Source organism: Strongylocentrotus purpuratus, unplaced genomic scaffold (genome assembly GCF_000002235.5).
Source record: "Strongylocentrotus purpuratus isolate Spur 01 unplaced genomic scaffold, Spur_5.0 spur5_scaffold_6, whole genome shotgun sequence".
NCBI lineage: Eukaryota > Metazoa > Echinodermata > Echinoidea > Camarodonta > Strongylocentrotidae > Strongylocentrotus > Strongylocentrotus purpuratus.
Genome location: NW_022145612.1, coordinates 58556054 through 58580869, shown reverse-complemented (window position 1 = coordinate 58580869; position 24816 = coordinate 58556054). Strand labels below are relative to the sequence as shown.

The 24816-nt window shown below is 39.3% G+C and overlaps 3 protein-coding genes across 3 annotated transcripts in view; 1 reads left to right on the top strand and 2 right to left on the bottom strand.

Moving 5' to 3' along the window:
- Positions 1 to 1535: 1535 nt before the first annotated feature.
- Positions 1536 to 4897, bottom strand: LOC115918287 (putative deoxyribonuclease TATDN2). The gene is made up of 4 exons (XM_030972496.1): positions 4639 to 4897; positions 3943 to 4143; positions 2597 to 2747; positions 1536 to 2095 (listed from the first exon to the last, which is right to left on the bottom strand). Exons 1-4 carry the CDS (start codon positions 4716 to 4718, stop codon positions 1961 to 1963), a joined length of 567 nt encoding a protein of 188 aa, XP_030828356.1. The 5' UTR covers positions 4719 to 4897; the 3' UTR covers positions 1536 to 1960.
- Positions 4736 to 10156, bottom strand: LOC115929939. Its single transcript, XM_031000097.1, has 3 exons — positions 10007 to 10156; positions 4873 to 7850; positions 4736 to 4781 (listed from the first exon to the last, which is right to left on the bottom strand). The coding sequence occupies exons 2-3, from the start codon at positions 7827 to 7829 to the stop codon at positions 4736 to 4738; spliced, it is 3003 nt and encodes a 1000-aa protein (XP_030855957.1). The 5' UTR covers positions 7830 to 7850; positions 10007 to 10156.
- Positions 10157 to 18399: 8243 nt separating this feature from the next.
- LOC100893926 overlaps positions 18400 to 24816 on the top strand; it is a 28670-nt gene continuing 22253 nt past the window's right edge. The window contains exons 1-3 of the mRNA XM_030972354.1: positions 18400 to 18501; positions 18741 to 18861; positions 19550 to 19793. The gene's annotated coding sequence lies outside the window, so the exon portion shown is untranslated. The remainder of the gene's footprint in view (positions 18502 to 18740; positions 18862 to 19549; positions 19794 to 24816) is intronic.

Here is a 24816-nt window from a genome sequence, read left to right as displayed (position 1 = left end):
AGACATTACTGGCCAATAAGAAAGAACAGCAATTCTTGAATTTCTGATTTAATTGTGTACATAAGCTCTTTGTTTTTAATGTGTTAAACATATAATGCAAAATAGATGATATTGACATATTCCTGGGTCAAAAAAGTGACGCACAGTAATGCTTCAATCCTGCTTTCTATGAAATTCCTGAATACCTAACAACAACCTTAATAAACATTATCTTGTTTATTTTACTGCAATTTAGACCAGACTATTCTTGCAAAAATGTTCTTCAGAACCAAATTGAATAGTGGGCAATCTTACTTTGGAACAAATCAAGGAATAAACATACCTTGTTTCTTTTTTTAATAAAATCATACTAAAGTGACTTTCAATGATTGATTATACAATACAAAATGGAACTTTTCATATGGAACTTAATATTCATTATCACTTCTGAATAAAAGAAAATAGTACAGATAACACTTTTTACCTTATAATCTTACTTCATTCAGAAGATTCTAAAACTTAATTCTGAAATAAATGTTATCCTATTTTGGTTCAAATACGAATATGAATCAAATGGCATGAGAAAAGACAATATATCTCATGCACCATAACCAGTGGCAGACATGTAGAATAAGCCTTTTAGAATTCTCAAGGTTAAAAATTGGGTACCGGGTAACCAAAAATTGAACAATGGCATTAATATCTTCCTACTAGTATTTCTTCCTAGATCAACAATGGACATCTGATTTGGTACATGAAATAAAAACCCAATCGATCAAAAACATGGGATCATAAAATGATGATTAGGACAACTACTCCCTTACCGCTACTAGTAACTTCAAGAGAAAATCCCAAGACCCCCCCCCCCCCCAAAAAAAACTCCACATAAACACAAGAGAATATGGGAGAGATCTTGAGTAAGTTAGGGGGGGGGGGGGCGGGTAAAAAAAATGTACTTCTCATGTGGTCATGTGGGGGGTAGTTCTGGAAATGCACGAGTCTCATTATTTCTTGCTACAGAGAGGAAAATATCAAATTCCAATTTAAGCCCCCCCCCCCCCCTCAAAAAAAAATACAAAATACAAAACAAAGGCAAAATTAATTATCTCAGCATAATATAAACTTCAGGTCCAGAACATACATGAAAGATAACGAAAACAATTATTTACCTGATTTAGCTAGGTTTATGGAAATGCTTCTTAATGTACAGTTAGAAAACAATGTTCCCTTTGTATAAAGTACACCGGTCTTAAATCTGTGAATTACTTTGTTTCCAACATTTTAAGTTCAAATGTGAAATTATACACATTTTCATTTAAACAATGATAATGCCACAAAGTAAAGCTTCAATACAGAACTAAAAACCCTGAGAAAATAACATCAAACATGATAAATATCATACATTCTCAGATCAGCTAAATTCAATTGGAGTGTACCCTATAGCAAACAACCATTTACTGGATTCATGAAGTAAGGATTCTCAAACGAACACACACAAATACCTCAGTGAATAACAATATAACATACCGGTACATAACAATGCATTCACTGCCCCTCCCCCCCCCCCCCCATCCCATTCTGAACAACTGAATTTCAATTTGGCGAGAAAACAAGCAAGTGAAAAACTCCATGTAGTTAATATCATCATATCAAAAAAAGTTCTAAGACTAAGATACTAGCACAAAATTTCTCTCATACATGTACCTGATCAACTAAAGCTATTTTCTTTACACCTGTTGGTTGAATTTCCTACAACAAAATTTTTTTTTCAAGGACATATAACTAACTAATCAATGAAGCAATATCATAAGCTAATAGCAAGTGACCACATGTTATCTTACTTTTAGAAAGAGAATGGACTAGCAAAAGTTGATACTTAGGTCCTGTACATCGACAATGTATTGGATCTCACATAGGAAAGGACGTCGACTGAGGGTGGCTCCTAGCACAAGGAAAGGACTAGCTGAAGTCAATGATTGAGCTAAATGCCATACATTGTCATTGTATTGGATCTCACATTGGAAAGGACATCGTCGAGGGTTGTTCCTCGTAGCTGAGCAATCCGCTCTGCAACCAGGAGAGCCATGCCAGGATGAGACCACCTACGTCCTTTAACCTGATCAGATACAAATGAACAAATACAAACAATACTCACAAGAAATAATGTAAGCTAAAGGCTCATAAAAAGCCTTAACAATTGCCTGAAAAAAAATGCTGCACCATGATAACAAAATTACTACCAACCTCTCAACGCTAATTGTAGTATTACTGAATAAAACTACTTCATGAAGTATCATTTAGCTGCCTAAAACACATTTAAAAGAAGCAAACAGCCATTAGACCTATGAATGAACACAAACAGGAAACTTGGAGCACAGATATGGAAGTACATGTATATCAAATCGTTTTTCTCTTCAACCTATTATTACACCATCTTCAAAAGAATACATTGAACCTAAAGCTTCAAAGGCAATACAATGCAAATCAAATATTGAATATTAGAAATGAACCATTGGATATGATTTGATTTTGGTATACCATGCATCGTGCATCATGTGTAGACTCCAGCCTGATTATCAAAGATTTGGTATTAAATGGGTTAATGAAAGATCCAAACCTTTCTAGGAACAAAGTAAGGTGTGTCCGTTTCTAGTAGGAGCCTGCTGAGAGGGATAGCTCGAGCTGTTTGGTGTGTGTTGGTAGCTGTGGGGAAGGTCACTAGGGCAGTCAAACCAATGAAGGAGTTCGGGAAAGCCCTCAGAAATGCGCTGAAATCAAGCAAAATGCACAGAATGACAAGATAAAATGGACATGGTATATAAGATTCTCCCATAACCTTTCATATCATTTCTAATACACATCACAGTATACAAAGGGCCTGAGAAAATCTAGTTGAATCTATGGTGTAAGTCGATCGACTGTAGTTGCCCATTTCCTTGAAGGGCGGTAGTCCCAAGGAAAATAGGCTATTGACTGAAGTCGCTGAGACTGACTCTTAGTCTTAGATTCACCTAAATTTCGAATAAAGGCCCTATATATTTTGTATATATCCCTCATCAAACTTTAGATCTAGATTTAACAACATTATAAGAAATGATTTGGGAAACAAGGGGCAGTCGGAGGGAAAATAGTACCAAAAAAATTTACAGAATATTCTACTCTTGAGAAGTGTGATGTCACACCTATATTTTCCTCTGCATGTGAAATCATCTTTTAGTGAAATTATGAACAATCACATGAAGAGCTCTTGACCAATCCTTGAACAGGAAATTTTCCGCGAGGGATATAATAGTTTCTGTGTGTTTAAACAAAAAATCAACTTGGCTTAATCAAGCTTGGTAGGTAATGTAGTCATATGGTATTGAAGACATCAAGTGCCTTTGAACTACAACTAGGAAAGTAGAGAAAAAAACTGCATACATTAAGCCCTCCACTGTGATGAAAGCACAGAAAGGCATATAAATTTGATATAGCACAACATGCAGGGTTCTCTCCAGTGTAATACACCCTAATTAATAATACCAATTATAAGGGATTTAAGAAAAATGAAATACCAATCGCAAATTCTCCAGACAAGGGTACTGACAATTAAATAAATGTATGTCAATGCATACTTTCAATTTGCCAATTTTTTTTATTTTCCCACATTAACCCCCTGGGATCCTGTAAGACCACAATTTATTTAATTTAGAGTTAATTCAGACTAAGAGTAAACAATTACCTGCGGAGAAGCTCGAAAAAAGGTATAGGTGTAAAGTTGGTCCTACAATTCTTCTCGGCTTCATTTTGTCAAAGATTTAGGTTTAGAGATAAAATTTGGTTTTGGATTATGTTTAGATTTAGGGTGAGGGTTAGTGTTTGGTATAGATGATGTTAAGAATTTGGTTTGAGTTTGGTTTAGGTTACTGATCACTGACTAATTGTGGCTGGAGCTTATGTTGAACGACCAAGAAACAGTCTTACATGGCATCTTGGGGAGGTCCGGTGAAGCAGTGGCGATGTATCTTATGGTTCCTGGGTACCATCTCAGACATGATGCTGAGGGTGTCTGCCTCCGCGTCCCTGCAGTGAATTACTAGGGGCTTCTTGGTGTCCAAAGCGATCTGCAGCTGACGTCGGAAGATCATCTTCTGAAGCTCGTGGTCCGATGTGGTCTCCAGTGGCCTAACATGATAAAGCCAAATTATTTCTGCAACTTATATTCTATATACTTTTACCAATGACTGTAGAGGTGAATGTCTTATTTACAAAGCTTGTCAAAAATACTTCCATAATACAATGTACAGTATATACAAACTTCCTTCAATTATTTTTCTTGAAGCCAGAAATAAACTCCTCTACAAATTTGACCATTAAATCTATAACTCTCTGTTTAACAACAGATACTCAATATATGTTGTACATTCATCTATTTCAGCATGGATTTGCCATAGTCCGATTACTATTCTCCTGCAACTTCATGCACTTCAAAAAGTGTACATTTTTTACAATACCAAACAGAACCACAAAAAAATTACTACAAAAAAAATGTAAATAAAATCATGTATCTTCCATTCCTGTTTAAAGAGTTCTTGAAACATGTGATTAATCTGACAAATAGAAGATCAGATATCCTGTTTTCCAAAAATTCCATGATCAAAGTAAAGTACTCATATTCACCTGTCAGAGTAATCTAATCCAATCTCTCCGAGTGCAACAGTCTTTGGATGATTCATCCAGTCCTTGATCTTCTGTTCCATGATGCCATCATAGTGCTTCACCTGGTGTGGATGGCAACCAAACGATCCCCAGATGTTGCTTTCCTTCAGCAAGTTATCAGCAAGAGAGTAGTGGATTGAAAAGTTGACAGGGTAACAGAAGATGGCCACACATCCTGCAAAATTAGTTGGAAACTTGTTGACTAAGCAGAACTTTGCAAATGTGCGCTTGAACATGTGCCGTTGAAAGAGCAAGTCAATGTGGGCATGAGTGTCCAGATAGTCTATATCACTTGTAGGGTATTGGATCTCTAAAGAATCTTCCACCTCTTTGGATGAGCGCCATGAGCTTATTTTTGGTAATGCCTCTCCTCGCACTTCATCTTCTAGGCTGAGTCGTCTTGGTCGCTGAAGGATCTCTGCGAATGTCTTCTGTCTAGGGGATGCTGAGGCTGGGCGGGTAGGGGGTGCTGAGACTGGGCGGGGAACTGGTGTGAGGTTGTATGTGCCCCATCCTTGAGATCCTGCAGACCAGTTCCTTAGCTTGTTACTGGTATCTGTGGTAACAGGACTTGGGGTTCCTTGCCAGAAAGGACTCTTTTGTGGCTTTTCTTTGGTAATCCCATTATTATTCTGAGGACTTACAAATTCTACAAGAGGACGTCCAGATCCCCAGCCACTTTGAGGAGCTGTGACATCAGGATATGACTTCCTCCTTCTCTCTTCCAGATGGGCACTTGAAATGAGATTTACTCTCTTCTGACCACCAGGCTGCTCAGTGCTTTTGGCAGACACCACAGCAGCATATGAAGAAGGTGGCAGTGGGCCGACACGAGGTTGATTGCCTGGCGCTGACACATAATTCCTTGCTTCCTCATGCCTCTGCATTGGCGAGTCTTGTGTCATCTGCTTGAGACTCGATCCCCAGATTTTGCTTTTCCGCCGGGCATTACCAACACTAGTTGCTGGGGTTTCCAGGGCATGATTATACCAGTTATAGTTTGGTTGTTCTACAGAGTCCATTTCCATCCCTTCTGAGAAGTTAGAGAGTGTAGCTCTGGGTGCTGGTTCGCAAGGGCTTGGAAGATAGGAGCCAACCTCATCTTCAGTAGATATGAAGTCACTCTGGGTTTCAAGGTTCTCAGTGTCTTCCTGGATGTCTGGTAAAGGAGTCTGGAGCAGAGGTGACTTCTGTTCCCAAGATGCATTTGGACCTTGTTTCCATGTATCACTATCCAAGTCCTGGGAAATATATGATTGATTTTCTGAGGAGTCAAGGTCTGAAACAAAAACCTTGTTACCATACTTGTTGTCTTCGCACACTGCATTTTCCTGGCCCCTGTAATCTCTATCACCATATGCATTCACATCATAGGCTGCATTCATGCTCTGCATATAACAAGTGTTCCCTGAAGCTGATTCATCAACAGTGTAGAAACTATCCTGAAACTCATTTCCGGGAGATTGAACAGGTTGTGTAGGAGGAATTGACTCTGCTTCTGGTTGCATACATCTGGGAAATCGATGAATGATTGGGTATCTGGAAATGGCATCTGGATGAAATCCTCTCATCATGGCAGGTCCATAGAAATAAGGATCTTGCATCATTGGCCACATAGGAGGACCATAAGGGAACGATGGTCTCATTGGAGGATAAGCATGATTGTATGGCATGTATGTGGTCGGAGGATAAGAAAATCTTGCTCTGAAATCTTGCCTGAAGGATAAGGGAACATTCATCATATTTTGATCACTCTGCTCTCTTTCTGGCGGAAATTCTGGTGGAAATGGATGTCTTTCTTGAACGTCCTCTGCATCTACACCATCTGCTGAGAGCTTCTTCACAACATTGATCCAGTTTTCATCATCAGTGAGTGAATCATCCGCTTGACAACTGTCATAATCATCTTCAGCATATTTACTCATGCATTTAGCTTGGGTATTTGGTCTAACCACCCCAACTTCAATCTCATCATTCTCCTTTGACTCAGCTCTAGCATAACCAACTTTTGTTTCAATATCTTTCAAGGATTTGGTAGCAGAGTTATTCCCTTTCTTCTGTCTACAGTTCTTTGACCTCTCCCCTTTGTGAGATGCTGCATTTGTATTTTGCTCAGTGTCATCATCAGTACTGCCTTGGTATTCTGGAATCGATGCTGCCCTTTGCTTCTTTTTAAGTTTCCCTTTCTTCTTCGCACTACCTTGGTTAAAAACCGAATAGGTCCAAGAATCCGACTTTGATTTGCTAGGTAAACGTGGCCCCATTTTGCAGCCAGCTGTAGGACTGCTGCAGCTTCCTACTCCTCTTGATTTATACGAAGCATGGTCCTGTTGTCCTTCTCTGCTCTGGAATGTGTCTTCATCTGATGTGCAGGTACAGTTCTCGGTTACAGCACTAGATAGGCAGTCAACCACTTTATCTCTGAAGACTTTTCTTGGTGTCACCTGTTTGAACTCATCGTCACTCGGTAACCCAACATCCCAGTCTGGGTTCTTGGAATGCTGTGTACCAGCCTCTGAACATGGGTATGACTCCTGCACCAGCATCAATCCATTAGAGTTTTCAGTAGTAGTCCTGTCACTGTCAATCTGATCTTTGTCCATATCTGGTGCTTCATATAAAGTATTCTGCCTCCTGTTTAACTGAGCAAACCTTATCTCTTCATCCCAGTTCTCTCCCTCTGACACACTCAATTTCACTTCAGCTCTTATTTCTTTTCCTGTCGATATGCCATCATCTCGAGAGAAGGGGAAAATTCCAGCAAGGTTCTTCTTACATTTTTTCTTGATGAGAACTTTTGATTTATTCTCGTCATTGTTTTCCATCTCTGTGCAGCTCCGCTTGGATGATGAGCTGGATCCAGGACTCAGAACCTCTTCTTTTGTGCATGGTTTAGAACCTATTCCCACCTCAAGCTCGGGTAGCGTGTGGAACCTTTCCTGGGGAGAAAGTTCTCTGCCCTCTGGACTCAAGCCATCAAAAGTTCTTGGTCTCTGAGGTGGTTGTCCAACCTTGCTTGAATTCTGTTGGGATCGATACTGAAACCTGCCTCTGCTCCCACCCCAGCCTTGACCTCTTCCTCTTCCCCTTCCTCGTCTCTTAGGATTGCCCCGTTCCCGTGATTGGAATATGAAGCCTCCCCATTCTGCCATTATGATATTTTCTGGAGTAATCTGAAAAGAGATAATACACAAAAACCTAACTTTTACTCCTTCATACATGTACATGTACATTTACTTTGCATTGAATGGTGTTTAACTCACCATACATGTAGTGCCAAGACAGCAAGTATGGAACGCGTAGCAGATTAATATTGACAATGATAACAATCGTAACAGTGATATAACATAGATGACACTCTTCCAAAGAGCTTTAGAAATCTATCACCATAAGTTTTAGCCTGAGCTGCCATTACTAATGAACCACTGCACAAAATTAAAATTTGAAATAAAAAAAAGAAAAACTTTGAACATTCTTTAAGATATGAATTCATGTTGTGCAACATTATTATTTAATAGTATATTTATTCAAAACCTGTCTCTCCGCCTAGGCTGAAATGTACTATTCTTTTTACAAATAAAAACAAAAATGCATATAAGACAAAGCGATACGTACATGTACACTAGACTTCTATACCAACTTATTATAAGGAATAAAAGAATGATACGGGAAGTGGCATATTAAATGTGAATCATAATTATTAATTAACATGATTAATCTAATCTAATACTAATTTTCTGTACTAAGGAAGATCTGAAGAGACTGTTGATTTAAAACAGCAATTGGAAGAAATTTACATGCAATATTTCATAAATGTTGTAAGAATTATGTTGGACAATATCATGATGGTTACCGGTATTAAACAAAAATAACCGTCTGGTATGGGTCATTCTTTAATAAAACTGACATTTGTCAAGAGGCGGTCAAATCAGGGAGGTGAAAGAAAGGAGTCGAAACTCTTGTAATTTATTCAAACACATTTGTGAGTTCTAAAGCGTAACAATGGGATGTGTAACATTCCACTTGGCTTTGAAGTTCCATGCTCCGACCTGCGCTTCCACTGCGGGGACTTTCGGAAGCCAGGCACCAGTTTTACATTTATTACAAAATATTAAGGGCAAAATTTCACTGTAAATCAAAAACTTTATATGGGGATTTTATTGGGAATAGTGCATCAAACAAAGTTTCAAATTTAGAACTCCATTCTTCCTATAATTTTTGTGTGCCAGAGTTGGTAAAAGAAAAATTACATCCTGACAAAAACTCAATATTTTAGGATGGTGCGCTTATTTGTGCATGCTTTAATGTCCCGTTATTTGATCCATGATTTACAATCTTCAACAACATTGTTTGCTAATGCGTGTTTTCGCGTGTTTTTTGTATTTTTCACGTTAAAAAAGGATGAAATTACACAAGTTTGTGTTCGATTGTTCTACTCTTTACACATTCAACAACGCATGAGAAATCATTGGAAGGGACAGCGAACAGTTGCTGTGATACCATTTTCTGAAGTAGGAATTCTAAATCCTGAAATTTCATGCGCTCTTTTATCTCACCACCTGGTCAACAGTTGCAGGTTAGCGCATAACTTTTCGGCAGGTTGGAGCATGGGGTCAAAGGAGAGCGGCTTGATTCCAGTCCTTCTCCATCATGCAGGTCCCTGGTCAGATGCAATCTCAGCGAAACAATCATCGATATCAGAGACTGAAGCTTTCGATCTAGATCTAGTAGATCTAGATCTAGATCTAGTAGATCTAACGTTAGGCTAGATGGTTACCGGTAGGCCTATTTTTTATTAGAGTATTTGATGAATATTTTTTGATAAATTAGATCTAGATTAGAACTTAGAAGGCAAAAGGGAAGTCTTTAGACTTTAAGAAAGAAAAAGATTTTATGTTTGTTAAGTGAAGAAGTGTCCAGACAGACACCCCCCCCCCCCCCTCATATCATCCAGCAATTCCTTCTGTAGGGTACGTGTCTTCCAGGATAGGGCAAACTTGTCAAAATTGTGCCGCCTGAGTTTTCCCGCTAGGGCTCACTCATGGGACCCATCTTTTGTGATTCGATGGTGCCTAGCTATAGGGCTATAGCTAGGGACCATACTAGGCGCGTTACGGTACGTTTCACAGTCGATCATTCTCACGATCAGTAGCTAGGCCTCCCGATCATCCAGGCCACACATACATGTACAACACACGAGCGCTCAAAATCGTCCTTCACTTCAGTCAGGACTGATACTACTCAGGAGAAGTCACTTTCCCTTTTCTTTAGATCTCTCCCTACTTCTCCCGTATTTATCACGCAAAAATAATATATTGTGCACACATACCTTCACTTTAACAATGCCGGGAGCTAATGGAACTGACTTGGAAATTACAAAATTGTAGACATTCTAAAGGCACAGCGCAGCATATTCTCAAAGAATTTAATTCAGGCGCTTAGAAGGCAGCGCATGTGCATTACGATCACTGCACGCGAACCAGCTCAGCTCGCTCTATATTACGTAACAGTTCGGGGAAGAGCCCAGGCAGAAAGAGGAGGGGGAATAACACGGAGTCGCAAATAGAGAACATTTTCTCTTTTTTCAAATTTTTTTATATTCCTTTCCTGACACTATTCGATGATTTCTTGTTCCTATTTAATGAAGCGGCGGGGAATGTCACATATTAATTACGGGGATGTGCCGGCTCGATAAATGGGTCACTTTTTCACAAAGAATCCCTCAACATGGGTCCGTTTTCTCAAAATTTCCAAAATTTTAAGGTGTTTGTATGGCATGGCAAACACCCGAAAATTGTGAAAATTGGCCTTTAATTCGAGAAAAATCCCCCCGAAATAACCCTTAAAAATAGGTAGGGGTTTCGAGGCTTGAGCGGCACTGACCGGATCTGAGAACCCCCCCCCCCCCCCCCCCCCGTCAAACGTCCTGCAACAGTTACTATATTAAATTAATGGTTAAACGAATCTGGTCGGCTACGGAATCTGTAGGGCAATGACAGAGAGCTTCAAATTGGCGCATGATAGGTAGGCTACCGTAGACGTGGGCCCACACATTTTCCCGAGGTGCCCACCCCCCCCCCCCCCCCGGGGGGGGGGGGGGGAGTTGAAAGGAGATCGTGTGTCGTCAGGTTCCATGTGTGACCAAAGCCATCATTCGCTGACGCCCAAAAGTACCCTTTTTTCTAAGAGTATAAGCTGGAGCTGGCCCCCCGCAGCTAATTCCTATATATGCATATCATTTTGGTTTGAAAATCGTTATTATCACAATTTCGATTTCCCAATATTATTTAGAAAGTTACTGTCTTCATGTTGTTGTCCTCTCTTGAAATGATATTACAGCTCCGACCTATAATTTTTTCCAGTTAGGGTATTGAAAGTGCTTGTCCTCCCAGATGTCCATAAACGCCATTATCATCCTCCTCAACACCATCACTGTCATCTTCTTCATTATAATTAGGGCCTAGGAGGTCATTATCAGCACTATCAATCTCTTAACACCACCATCATCACTTTCATTCTATTTAACGCCATCATAAAATTCCCATGATTGACATTTCTACCCTCTGCGTTTCCTAGATCAACACCTTCATTTTTACTAGAGATAGAGAATAATAATATATTATGAGAGATATAAATGAAGAATGATTGGTAGAAGAGGTAGAATATTAGGAGAGGTAGGATAGTGGGAGAGATAGAATAGTAGGAGGGGTAGAATGAGAGGTAGAATGGGATATATAGAATGGTAGGAGTCGTGGAGAGGTGGGATAGTAGGCAGGGGCGTCGCCAAAGGGGGGGGTGCGACACCCCCCCCCCCCCCCACGTGTCAGGATATTGTCGGTAAAATTGCGCTGCCGTCGGGAAAAAAGAGAAAAGGGGGAGGGAAAAAAGAGAGGGAAAGGGAAAGGAAAAGAAAAGAAAGAAAGGAGAAGAAAGGAAATAAAAGGAAATAAAAGGAAATAAAAGGAAAGAAAAGAGAAGAAAGGAAATAAAAGGAAAGAAAAAGAGGGAGGAAAGGAAAGAAAGGAAAAGAAAGAAAAGAAAGAAAAGGAAAAAAAGAAGAAAAAAGAGAAAAGGGAAACAAAAGAAACGGGGGGGGGGGTAAAAGAGAGGGGGGAGGTAAGAGCCTGAGAAAGGAGGAGTGGGAGTAAAAGAAGGGGGGTTGTTGGGTGGAGTCGTCTCGTCAAGGATGCAAGAAAGACACGGGTAAATATGTTGCTGTGTCAGGTCAGCTGTGTCGGTATTCTTGCTCGATCGTCATGTACTAGATCAATGCAAAAGTTTGAAGTCGGTGAGATGTATATTGTTGGTCGGCCGAGTTTTTTTCCCTACGAACTGTGACTTTTTATCCGCTGTGACGACTTTGAGAGTGACTACAACTAGAATACTTGTATTTTCTCGAAGTTTCACTTTCCTATGATATCAGCTAAAGAACTCAGAGGTTAACATTTTTCGGGGTAACTAAATTAAAACAAGGATAAAGAGTACAAAATGGTACAACGAATCGTCTTCTTTCTCTAATAATTTAATGAAACGTCAAAACTTCCGCGCTTCGCGCGAGAGGGGGAAACTTCATTTTAAACAAGGATTAAGAGTCGAAAATGGTACAACGAATCGTCTTCTTTCTATAATAATCAAATCAAACGTCTAAGCTTTTCGCGCTGGAAGGGGGGTTTAAACACGGATTAAGAGTCGAAAACGGTACAACGAATCGTCTGCTTTCTCTAACATTTAAGGAACCGTCAAAGCTTCCGCGCTTCGCGCTAAAGGGGGAAACTGAATTCAGACAATTAGGGCTTATTAAGAGTTGAAAACGGTACAACGAATCGTCTTCTTTCTATAATTTAATGAAACGTCAAAACTTCCGCGCTTTGCGCGGGAAGGGGAATACTTCATTTAGACAAGGATTGAGAGTCGAAAACGGTACAACGAATCGTCTGCTTTCTCTAACATTTAAGGAACCGTCAAAGCTTCCGCGCTTCGCGCTAAAGGGGGAACTGAATTCAGACAATTAGGGCTTATTTATGAGTCGAAAACGGTACAACGAATCGTCGTCTTTCTCTAATAATTTAATGAAACGTCAAAACTTCCGCGCTTTGCGCGGGAAGGGGAGAACTGAATTCAGATAAGGATTAAGAGTCGAGAAAAGAACACCGAATCGTCTGCTTTTTCTCATAATTTAATGAAACGTCAAAGCTTTCGCGCTTCGCGTGGGAGGGGGGGGGAAACTTTATTCAGACAAGGATTAACAGTCAAGATCGGTACAATAAATCGTCTTCTTTTCCTAATAATCTAAGAAAACGTCTAAGCTTCCGCGCTTTGCGCGGAAGGCCTAACACATCAACACCCCCTAATGTGATTCGCTTGCTCACTACCGCTCCTCCCTAAAATAAGATCCTAGCTCCGCGCCTGCATTAAAATATAAAGCTATGATGTTTACTAAGTTGACGAAATGTCGTCGAGGAAAATGATCATTTGCGCATACGCAGGTTCTATAGGAAAAAACAATTTAGCCTTCGGCCCCGGGTTTAAATGTGTAGATATTGGGACATTTAATTTTGTCGGTAATTGGTGGCTAGTTTTGTCGGTAAGCGTTGGCCTCTACACCCCCTTCCCCCCCTCCCCCACTGGAAAAGGTCTAGCGACGCCCCTGATAGTAGGAGAGGTCAGATGGTAGGAGATGGAGATGGAGAATGATATAGAAGAGGTAGATTTGTAGGGGTAGAATGATAATAGGGAATCGTATACCATAAATGAGAGAACGATGAGAGAGGTAGAAGGAAATCTCATTGGTTGCAGATAGGAATTACTGTTAAATATTCTATACGTTTTCAAAAAGAGATGAGATTTCCATGTGAAAGGAGTATATTAATATTTTGTCTGAAAGTCTGAAGAGTCTATAAAATAATGGAAAAGTAAGCTATCACGTTTTCAGATCCAGATCAATCATGTAATTTTACAGAGCCTATTAATTCCTACTTCAACCTCAACCGAGTAATTTCTTGATATTACAACTCCTCCCATGCACTGGCGAATATTATTTAAGTAACGAAGATGCCCCTCCATCAAAGCTCGCCGCAGTCCGCAAGATAATTTTTGTATGGCTCTGTGAAAGATGCTCAAATGGTTTAGTCTCGGAACCTGCCCCGAAATTGTTGCCCTATTATCGAGTCAATGACATTCCACCTCAGTCATTGGCAAACTTAGCTTGCAATAGACTAACCGTGGCCTTCTTCTGATTAGACCCATATCGGGTCGATTTCACCCCCATCCAGTGGCGTAGGTATACGGGGGGTCACAGCAGGCGCGGATGGGGGGGGGGGGGGCGACGGTCCCGCCCCCCCCCCCGGCTTGAAAAAAAAATATTTATAGAATATATATATATATATATATATATATATATATATATATATATATAGTAAGTGATCACACAATCCGCCCCCCCCCCCACTAAACAAGAAAATTGAATGGATGAGGACCGGATCGACCACTCTCGACTGCCATGTGGTTCACGTTTTTTTTTTTTTTTTTTTTTTGGGGGGGGGTGGGTTTGGGTTTTGTTTTTATATGTAGGCTTCGTAATTGTTTTGTGTTTTAATTTTTCATTACGATAAGATTTGAAATACTTTTTGTAATTCGGAAGATGAACATGAATACAATAAAAATTTAAAAAACATACGGGAAAAGAGGCAGAGAGAGTTGTCCTTAACAATTTAAATACAAATTTATTATATCCCCTCTCGGCCTATAGTCAATCTGCCCCTTCAAATTTCGAACATCTAGTTTACCAACCGGAGTGCCGCGAGTGTATTTTAGTTATATAACAAACAAATTGGAATAACGTCAACTTCAGAAAATTGCAGGATTACATATATAGAAAGGTCTAGCTAGGTATTTTCAAGAAGAAATAACATTTCTGAGATAGTAAAGTGTATTTTGTTTTCATTTTGATGATTGTGGGATTGGGTGACGCGGGGGGGGGGGGGGGGTTGAAAAACGCTGATCTAGTAAACACCCGGCCCCCCACTCAGTGTTATTTAGGGTACGCGTATGCTCGTTCCCTCTTTTTGAAAGCACCCCCTATCTGAGGACTGCGAACATTTCCGAACCCCCTTTCGGGGCTTTTCGTCGGCTTTTCCTGCCTTGGAGACCCCCCTAAAAACGGAAAAATGCTCAATGTACCCCCTAAATTCGGAATAATTTCTCTGGAGTCCAAAGAGATGAGAGAAAAAAGAAAAACACCCCCTTTTTAAAGAAATCTCCGGGTGAAAAGTCAAATACACCCCTTTTATATTATTCTCGGGCCGGACTTTGTCGCACGAAAAGTACCCCTTTACCGGACATTTTGGTAACACGCATGCGGTCATTCCGACCCCGGAGTGGGGGGGGGGGGGGGGGGGGGGGGGGAGTAAACAGTACACAAGAAGACTGGCGCCGGCCCGGCCTAATGACAGATCCCACGCCACTGACCACCTCGATCACCAACCAAACTTTGTAAAAAGTATGATATAGTATATTCACTAAGCATTTGTTCAATTACGCTCATTTGTGATTTGTATTTCATTGCTCGGGGACCTATTAAAAAAATGGACTAAAATTTGAAGAAAAAGGTAAGGTTATAATAATACAAATTGATCTTAATAGAGTCCGAATAATTAAAATGCCTTTGATGTTGTTGTTGGTTTTCGTGGAGATTGCCGTCGGTGATTCGATGATTTTCGCAAGGCAGTGCGAGCGGGCGTTAATTTGCTTACGCCACTGAACTGCCGCTGGCATTTCCAGTTCGATGGTAATCCCACTGAAAAATCGAATTTGATTCGTCCGCCTGCTCAAATCACGTGATGTGCATCAATTGACCATTCAAAGAAACTGCTGAAGGATATCGCACTCACGAATCCAATTTAGGTTTCGTGTGTAAGAGGAAAAGCAAAAAAATCTGTCAGTCTCTGCAAGATTCTCTCAAGTCGCATAGAGTTTTTGACTTAGCTTTTGCTCCGTTCTTTGTTCTTCGTCGTCGTTATCTTGCCTCGTGCTTATTTCACCTGTGCCATAATCCCTTCATAACGCCATCGGCATTCGATCTCCCTGCTAATGCACCGGTCAACTAGAGTCTTGAACCTACCCCCCTCAAGACTTCACTCTTATTCACTTTTGGTCTTGAACGTCCGACACAAAGATTCACCTCTCATTCACCTTGCTTCGTAACAAATAAGGTCAAGATTCACTATTCCAAATTAGTTATAAGGTGCAGATTCACCCATCTCCAAGAAAAATAGGGTGTAGATTCACCTCGCCGCTAAAAATATTAGGTGCAGATTCACCACACGTCTTCACCTGCTTAATTTTTATTAGGTCAAGATTCACCGGCCTTTCACCAGCACCGCTACTTATGGTAGATAGAGTGATTATAAGTAAAGGAAACATAAAATTGATCATGAGTACTTGTGGAAACAATCTGTTTTCTGAAAATGGTAGCTAGAATTTAAAAAAAGTACAATTTCGCCACTAATTATTTTTTTCGGGTCTCCGCTTCGGCTACGATGTCTCGCCAATAATTATTATTTTTGGATCTCCGTATCCATGAGTTATTCACTTTGTGTTAAACGTGTGGCTTAATGATTTACATATACATGTGGCTAAAACTTGTCAAAAGGAGTGTTTTGTTCAACTGCTTGTTTTTATATAAGAAAATGTTGTCACTGACACGCAGCTAGGCTAGGAATTTTTTTTTTTAATGGGGGCTACTTTAAGAAAAGTGGGGGCTAATTCATTTTAAGCTGTAACAATAAGTTGTGTTTTTCCTTAGCCGTCATGCTACTAGTACTAGCAACCAAATTGGTAGGTAATATTGTGTCATTTTGTATTTTTTTCTGTCCCGAATTTGAATTGTTATCATGGACAATGCGATCCCATTTAAAATAAAATGTAACTCCGTTTAAAATTGTGTTATTTAGATCTAGACTCTATAACTTAACCAATAAATGAATATTTTTACTGTTGTCCCACATAACGATCATTGTTATAAAGAAACATGCAAAATCATAGTCGTATTTTTGTCCCCGTAAAGACTCTAATTCTAATCTATAAAAGCCAAGCCAAAGCTAGTTTCATTTCGTAGACTGAAATTGATGCCATCACTCAGGCGCGGCGCAGGCATCAACGACAATGGGCCTAGTATATAAATAATATAATTTAATTAAACAGTTGTAAGAAAAATGCTGAGGTATGTATAGGGACATCATTTATATATTTATTTACGGGGTTTTTATAACAAAATTCAATTTCTGTCTACGAAATTAGCTTTATACCGATTTTACAGGAAAAAATCTGGCATTGATTTTGCACGTTTCGTTACAACAAATATATCGGTATGTGGGACAACAGTAAAAATATACTCGCATTTAATGGTTTTAAGTTATAAATAACACAATTTGAGACGGAATAACATTATTTTTAATGGGATTGCACTGTCCATGATAAAAATTCGGGTCGGAAAAAAGACTAAATAAACATATTACGAACCAATTTGGTCGCTAGCAGTTCAGCACTCGTCACTCGCAAATACTTATTTGCTTCATACTCTAGTCTAGAAGCGTGCGGGCTCGCGCTGCACTGCACTGGAGTAGCTAGTTTCTGTGTATTGTGAATCTGTACTCCGTATTTACATCGGGGGCGCGGGCCTGGCCGCGTGCTTAGGCTAGGCGGATACCGATCTAGCTACAGCAGTAGGTACGACCGCCGATCCGCTGCAATCACAAAACTTTTAAAATGTTGATGGAAATTTCTAGTTTTGGAGTTGGTAGTTGGAACGGAGAGTTCAGTCAGACAAATCAATAAATTGATTTATTAGTTCCCAGGGAATATCAATTTATGGCGGGGGCGATTTTTCATTATATATCAATTTTGTTCGCCCTCGTCTTGATATTTACTGTGGCGATTTCAGAGGTTTAGGAGGCGAATCGCCCCGTCGCCATCGTGTATTTTTTTCGTTGGCGCAGGCTATACAAGTAAACAAAACGTGACAGCAGCTGTAAACAAATTTCCCCCACGTCTGCATAGCCGGGTTATATTATGATTTACCCAAAATGTGATCAGTTGACAAAGCAGTCTTCGTTGAGTGTAGACATATTAGAAACTCTTCAATAATTAAAAACTTTATCGGGGTACACTTTTGGTACTCATCAGCAGGGCGGTATTCCGCATGTCGCTAACTTGTATGGCATCACAAAACCTGCCATACAAGTTAGCGACATGCGGAATACCGCCCTGCTGACTCCAAATTCAGAAGGTTTAGAAGGTATATATTTTCGGGTTTTAATATTCGTGGACACCGGATTTAGCGCGAAATCCGAACTCGAACGTAGCTCCACGTCATAGTTAAAATCTTGAACCCTCATTTCCCCTGGAGTCAAAGACATTCGACGCTCGTTCACACACGATAATTTTTTCACTCGACGCTCGTTCACTTGTATGTGAAAAATATTCGTTCAAGATTCACAACATTCGGTAAAAAATGAGGCAAAGATTCACCTTCTCCTACAAATAATAAGGTAAAGATTCACTACGGCCAAACAAAAATACGTCAAAGATTCACCACGCTCAGATTTTGGCGACCCCAAGATTCGACGTCGAGTTGACGTCGAATGCTTGACGATCCTTGAGGGGGGTAGGTTCAAGACTCCGGTTGACGGGTGCATAAGGCTAATCAACCAAACCGTACAGCTGGAACTGAGTGGAGCTACACAGTACAGGAGCGGAGGGTAGCTAGCATTGAATGAGGAAGACGCCCCCTGGTCGTGATGACCAAGAGTGCTGGGAACACCGTCAGTAAGTACAAAATAATATTCGAAATAATAAATAAATTTACTAACCAATAAGGACATGGTTGATTATCCATACACGCATTATCTTGACCCCTCAGTGTTTGTTTGGGGTCAATCTTTGCCAAATTACCCAATCAATGTGTAAAAAGAATAAAACATGCATTGTCTTTAGCTGTATTCGCAATATATTATTTTTGCCAATCTACTAGTTATGTCCTTGTTTTATGTTTTCTCTTATTACAGACAGTCAGCTGAGATCCAGAGCTCAGCACATATGGGGCATCATGGGAATGGCAGACGTTGCAGCCGGTTTGGACATCATTCGCTACACAAAAATGCTGTTTACTTGCACGTACGGTATACGGTATGTATTTATTCAAAGTAAGCCTCTTAAATTTGTGTTACTATAGATAATATATTTTGTTTTTTCTTTAGAGAGACGTCATCAAAAATCTATTTTTAGAATACCGGTAATGGTTAGGAGCCAGAGGATATAACACTGAGTTCCCATAGGATAGGACATATATTTATTCAGATGGTCATATCTCAGCCAATACTTAACATATTAAATTGGTTTTCGACATTTGGACATTATTTTTGATGCTCTTTCGGAAAATGAAGACAAAATTGAGAAATTCTAAAAATAGATTTTTATGACGTCACAGCTTCAGTACCCTATAGACCTATTTGTCCAGTTCATGGGCTTATCCTGAATTCTCTTGTGGAGGGGGGGGGGGGGGGGGGGGAGGGGGGCATTACTATTTGTAAAAAATAAATAAAACAATTAAATGGTAAATAATGTTCTGTAGACTAATAACACTGCCCTGTAATAACTTCTCATTCCCTCATGTATTGATGTTGGACCAATGAAAGTGTACGTACGCTGTTGCTGTGACAGGTGAATGAGAACAGAGAAGGGTCACCATTTGCCCTTATTTGGGGGTATATAGGAGTATCAATGGAGAATCAATGGAGAATCATTGATTTGAATGTAATCTGTGAAATTCTATTAATGCACGTCCTAACCATTTATATTTTGTTGGTTTATACAGTCGACATGTTGCTCCGTGAGAATTGTTGTGCTGAGGTTGTTCCTGCTTATCACCAACAGCAATTTGAGCGGCGTACATGTAGGAGGGCGGACAAGGGTGGAGGAGCACGAGCAAGTTTACTCAAGACTTAGGTCGCCACTGCTAAGCTTGCCGCAGTTAGGGAGCATTGTCGTGCCGCCAATCGGGCAAACCAGAACCTGCAGAGTTTGACCAAAGTCAAGGCAATGTGCGATTATAGCCTGGAGTGAGTAAAATGTCTATGTTTCCCTTTTTTTAAGGTATTGTACAACCCCCCCCCCCCCAAGGAAAAAAAAATGTACCTTAACACTGTTTTTGTTACTTTGAAGATTCCAGAATGTTCACAAAACTTCACTAACATAGAAGCAACTTCTAATTACCAGTTGAATCAAACTGAATTGAGATGCATCCAAGGTTTCTTTCATAATAACTTTTATTTACCAAGGGACAGCTTGTAAATTATTTCCAAGAAGGTGTGTGTTTACTGTTCATTGTTTGGCTTCTTATTTTTGAAATGGTATTCATGCTTTATATACCATTATATGGCCTAAATTCAGCAATTTATCTACAACAAGGTGATAGTCAGCATTCATCTTTGCTTTTGTTTGTGTAAACCACTTCTATGTATTATCTACATGGATATTTATTAGAAAAGAAGTAAAAAGTAGGGCTGAAGGTTAATAAATCCAAACATTTTATCATTCAACATAATTGGAGGCGAGTTGGCTCAGTCGGTAAAGCGCCTGCCTGTCAAACCAAAAATCTCAGGGTTTGAATTCCACCCAGGCGGATGACTGAAGCCTGTGTTGTGTGTTAACGTGCCCCTCCCCTTGTTTCATAGACACAGGTATTATGTTAAGTGGAAAACACTCCGTCCCTCGGATAGGACGTTAAATGAAAGCCCCGTGTACAGGAGAGTCACTACCCTTGCACGTTAAGAACCCTCTGCACTATTCGTATAAGAGTAGGGGGAACCCCAGTGTAGTGGTCCACCTGCACACTCCAGTAACCTTGGCGTTATATCCTGACTTATGGATCCTGTCAAGTTTCGACATAGAAGTAGAAATGTCTATGTTATGCATATTTCATTTATAACAAATCCCATTCGTTTCCCTTTTGTGTTTCCCTTTTGTCACCGATTGTTTTCAATCCTCTCCTATAAAGGGCTGAATATTCCTGAAGTTTTACACTTTGAATTATTATTCTCATTATGTTATATTTAAGTTTCCTTCAAGGAAGATCCCTCTCTTTCTCTTTACTATGATTTGTTGAATCTAATTTTCATAGTCATACTGAACATTACTTTTGTGGCATGAACTGTCTATCTCTCTGTTATCTACATCTGTAAGTTTGGATTCATACAAATATTTTTCTTCGGTTCCCCTGTTATTGCCAGTTTGACTTACTGAATCTATATTTCACTGTTTATATACTATACATCTGAATTGCTTAAGTTTGAATACTGTATGTCAGATACAAAGCAATTATTACTCCCTCTCTTTCTTATCTTACTTGCTTGTTTGAATGCTTATGATCAGATTCACTTATTTCTGTATATATATATATATATATATATATATATATATATATATATATATAGTCATATTTAATTCTATAGCTTTCCTTATTACTTATCAAATCTTCTCGTTTGAATACTGCATATAGCAGGTACAAACTAAGACCCCTCCCCTCCCCTCCCCTCTCTCCCCTCTCTTTCTACTTCTCTCTCCAAATGTGAATTTTCTTTTTTTGAAGCTGTATATGATATTCCAAGTCATGGATTGCTTGAATGTGCAATCAGTGTCACCTTAGCAAACATCAACTTCTTTGTGGCATTCAATAATCTTTTCAGTAGAGAACGTTGAGTTTTCCTGATATCCAAATGGATGACGCACCTTGTGGCCCGAATTTACAAGGGTTTGTTGACAAACTTCACTTGTGAATTTGAGCCTTTGTGTACAAGAAAAGAACTCTAAATTAATTTGTATAATTAAATGTTTCAATGATAAAGCCACCTATGGATATTTATCCCAGCTTGAATTTTCTTTCGTTTGGAACTTTGGATCAGTATGTGAAGATTATCTGATGGCTTTTGTTATTTTTTCATTTTCTGGTTGTCATGGCATTTTAGTGTAGTGTAGTTAACGCCTGGCTGGGAGATGGTGACCTGTGAATAATGAGCCCACGGGGCCCTTTCCCTTAAACTGTTGGGAGACGGCATGCCCAGTCAGGTCTATTTTAAATTTTGTTTTTGTTTTTTTGGTAGGGATTAGTAGAAGGTTTCCATGATACCAGGAATATATTGTTTTGATGCATATATGTGCATAGTTTGAATTGTAAGATCCATATTGTATGTAATTTGTATATTTGTATTTGTGCATTTCACATTATTTAGTGAAAATTTTGCTTTGGACCACTTGTAATATTTGATGGCTTTTGTAATTTTTTTCATATTCTGGTTGTCATAGCATTCTAGTATAGTAAAGTTAACTCCTGGCTGGGAGATGGTGACCTGTGAATAATGAGCCCACAGGGGCCTGTCCCTTAAACTGTGGGAGAACGGCACGCCCAGTTAGGTCTATTTTTGTAAAAAAAAAAAATTTTGGTAGGCTTTCTGTAGAAGATTTCTATGACACCAGAAATATATTCTTTTGATGCATACATGTATGTGCATAGTTTGATTTTTAAGATCCATATTGTATGTTATGTGTATATTTGTATTTGTGCATTTCACATTATCTAGTGAAATTTTGCTTTGGACCACTTGTAATTTTTGATGGCTTTTGTTATATTTTTCATTTCTGGTTGTCATGGCATTCTAGTGTAGTGTAGTTAACGCCTGGCTGGGAGATGGTGACCTGTGAATAATGAGCCCACTGGGCTCTGTCCCTTAAACTGTGGGAGAACGGCACGCCCAGTCAGAGCTATTTTTGTAAAAAAAAAAATGGGGGGGGGGGGGGTAGGGCTTAATTATGGAAGGTTTCCATGATACCAGAAATATATTCTTTTGATGCATATGTGCATAGTTTGATTTTAAGATCCATATTGTAGGTATGTGTATATTTGTATTTGTGCATTTCAAATAATTTAGTGAAAATCGTGCTCTGGACCATTTGTAATATTTGATTGTTTTTTTTTTTCTTTCATTTTCTTGTTGTCATTGCATTTTAGTGTAGTGTAGTTAACGCCTGGCTGGGAGATGGTGACCTGTGAATAATGAGCCCACAGGGCTCTGTCCCTTAAACTGTGGGAGAACGGCACGCCCAGTCAGAGCTATTTTTGTAATTTTTTTTTTTTTGGTAGGGCTTTCTGTAGATGATTTCTATGACACCAGAAATATATTCTTTTGATGCATATGTGCATAGTTTGATTTTTAAGATCCATATTGTATGTTATGTGTATATTTGTATTTGTGCATTTCACATTATTTAGTGAAATTTTGCTTTGGACCACTTGTAATTTTTGATGGCTTTTGTTATATTTTTCATTTTCTGGTAGTCATGGCATTTTAGTGTAGTGAAGTTAACTCCTGGCTGGGAGATGGTGACCTGTGAATAATGAGCCCACTGGGCTCTGTCCCTTAAACTGTGGGAGAACGGCACGCCCAGTCAGGTCTATTTTTTTGGGGGGGGGGGGGTAGGGATTAGTAGAAGGTTTCCATGATACCAGAAATATATTCTTTTGATGCATATGTGCATAGTTTGATTTTTAAGATCCATATTGTAAATGTGTATATTTGTATTTGTGCATTTCACATTATTTAGTGAAAATCGTGCTCTGGACCATTTGTAATATTTGATTTTTTTTTTTTTTTTCATTTTCTGGTAGTCATTGCATTTTAGTGTAGTGTAGTTAACTCCTGGCTGGGAGATGGTGACCTGTGAATAATGAGCCCACTGGGCTCTGTCCCTTAAACTGTGGGAGAACGGCACGCCCAGTCAGGTCTATTTTTTTTTGGGGGGGGGGGGGAGGGATAGTAGAAGGTTTCAATGATACCAGAAATATATTCTTTTGATACATATGTGCATAGTTTGAATTTTAAGATCCATATTGTATGTTATGTGTATATTTGTATTTGTGCATTTCACATTATTTAGTGAAATTTTGCTTTGGACCACTTGTAATTTTTGATGGCTTTTGTTATATTTTTCATTTCTGGTTGTCATGGCATTCTAGTATAGTGAAGTTAACGCCTGGCTGGGAGATGGTGACCTGTGAATAATGAGCCCACAGGGGCCTGTCCCTTAAACTGTGGGAGAACGGCACGCCCAGTCAGGTCTATTTTTTTTCGGGGGGGGGGGGGGTAGGGATTAGTAGAAGGTTTCCATGATACCAGAAATATATTCTTTTGATGCATATGTGCATAGTTTGATTTTTAAGATCCATATTGTATGTTATGTGTATATTTGTATTTGTGCATTTCACATTATTTAGTGAAATTTTGCTTTGGACCACTTGTAATTTTTGATGGCTTTTGTTATATTTTTCATTTCTGGTTGTCATGGCATTCTAGTATAGTGAAGTTAACGCCTGGCTGGGAGATGGTGACCTGTGAATAATGAGCCCACAGGGGCCTGTCCCTTAAACTGTGGGAGAACGGCACGCCCAGTTAGGTCTATTTTTGTAAAAAAAAAATTTTTGGTAGGCTTTCTGTAGAAGATTTCTATGACACCAGAAATATATTCTTTTGATGCATATGTGCATAGTTTGATTTTTAAGATCCATATTGTAAATGTGTATATTTGTATTTGTGCATTTCACATTATTTAGTGAAAATCGTGCTCTGGACCATTTGTAATATTTGATTTTTTTTTTTTTTTTTCATTTTCTGGTAATCATGGCATTCTAGTGTAGTGTAGTTAACGCCTGGCTGGGAGATGGTGACCTGTGAATAATGAGCCCACTGGGCTCTGTCCCTTAAACTGTGGGAGAACGGCACGCCCAGTCAGAGCTATTTTTGTAAAAAAAAAAAATGGGGGGGGGGGTAGGGCTTAATTATGGAAGGTTTCCATGATACCAGAAATATATTCTTTTGATGCATATGTGCATAGTTTGATTTTTAAGATCCATATTGTAGGTATGTGTATATTTGTATTTGTGCATTTCAAATAATTTAGTGAAAATCGTGCTCTGGACCATTTGTAATATTTGATTGTTTTTTTTTTTTCTTTCATTTTCTTGTTGTCATTGCATTTTAGTGTAGTGTAGTTAACGCCTGGCTGGGAGATGGTGACCTGTGAATAATGAGC

Coding starts and splice junctions, on each gene's coding strand:
- LOC115918287 (XM_030972496.1), bottom strand. CDS start 4,718: ATGGAACAGAAGATCAAGGACTGGATGAATCATCCAAAGACTGTTGCA. Junction 2,748..3,942: donor GGACCTCCCCAAGATGCCAT/GTAAGACTGTTT, acceptor GCTTGATTTCAG/CGCATTTCTGAGGGCTTTCC. Junction 2,096..2,596: donor CTTACTTTGTTCCTAGAAAG/GTTTGGATCTTT, acceptor GTATCTGATCAG/GTTAAAGGACGTAGGTGGTC.
- LOC115929939 (XM_031000097.1), bottom strand. CDS start 7,829: ATGGCAGAATGGGGAGGCTTCATATTCCAATCACGGGAACGGGGCAAT. Junction 4,782..4,872: donor AAGTTCTGCTTAGTCAACAA/GTTTCCAACTAA, acceptor AACTTGCTGAAG/GAAAGCAACATCTGGGGATC.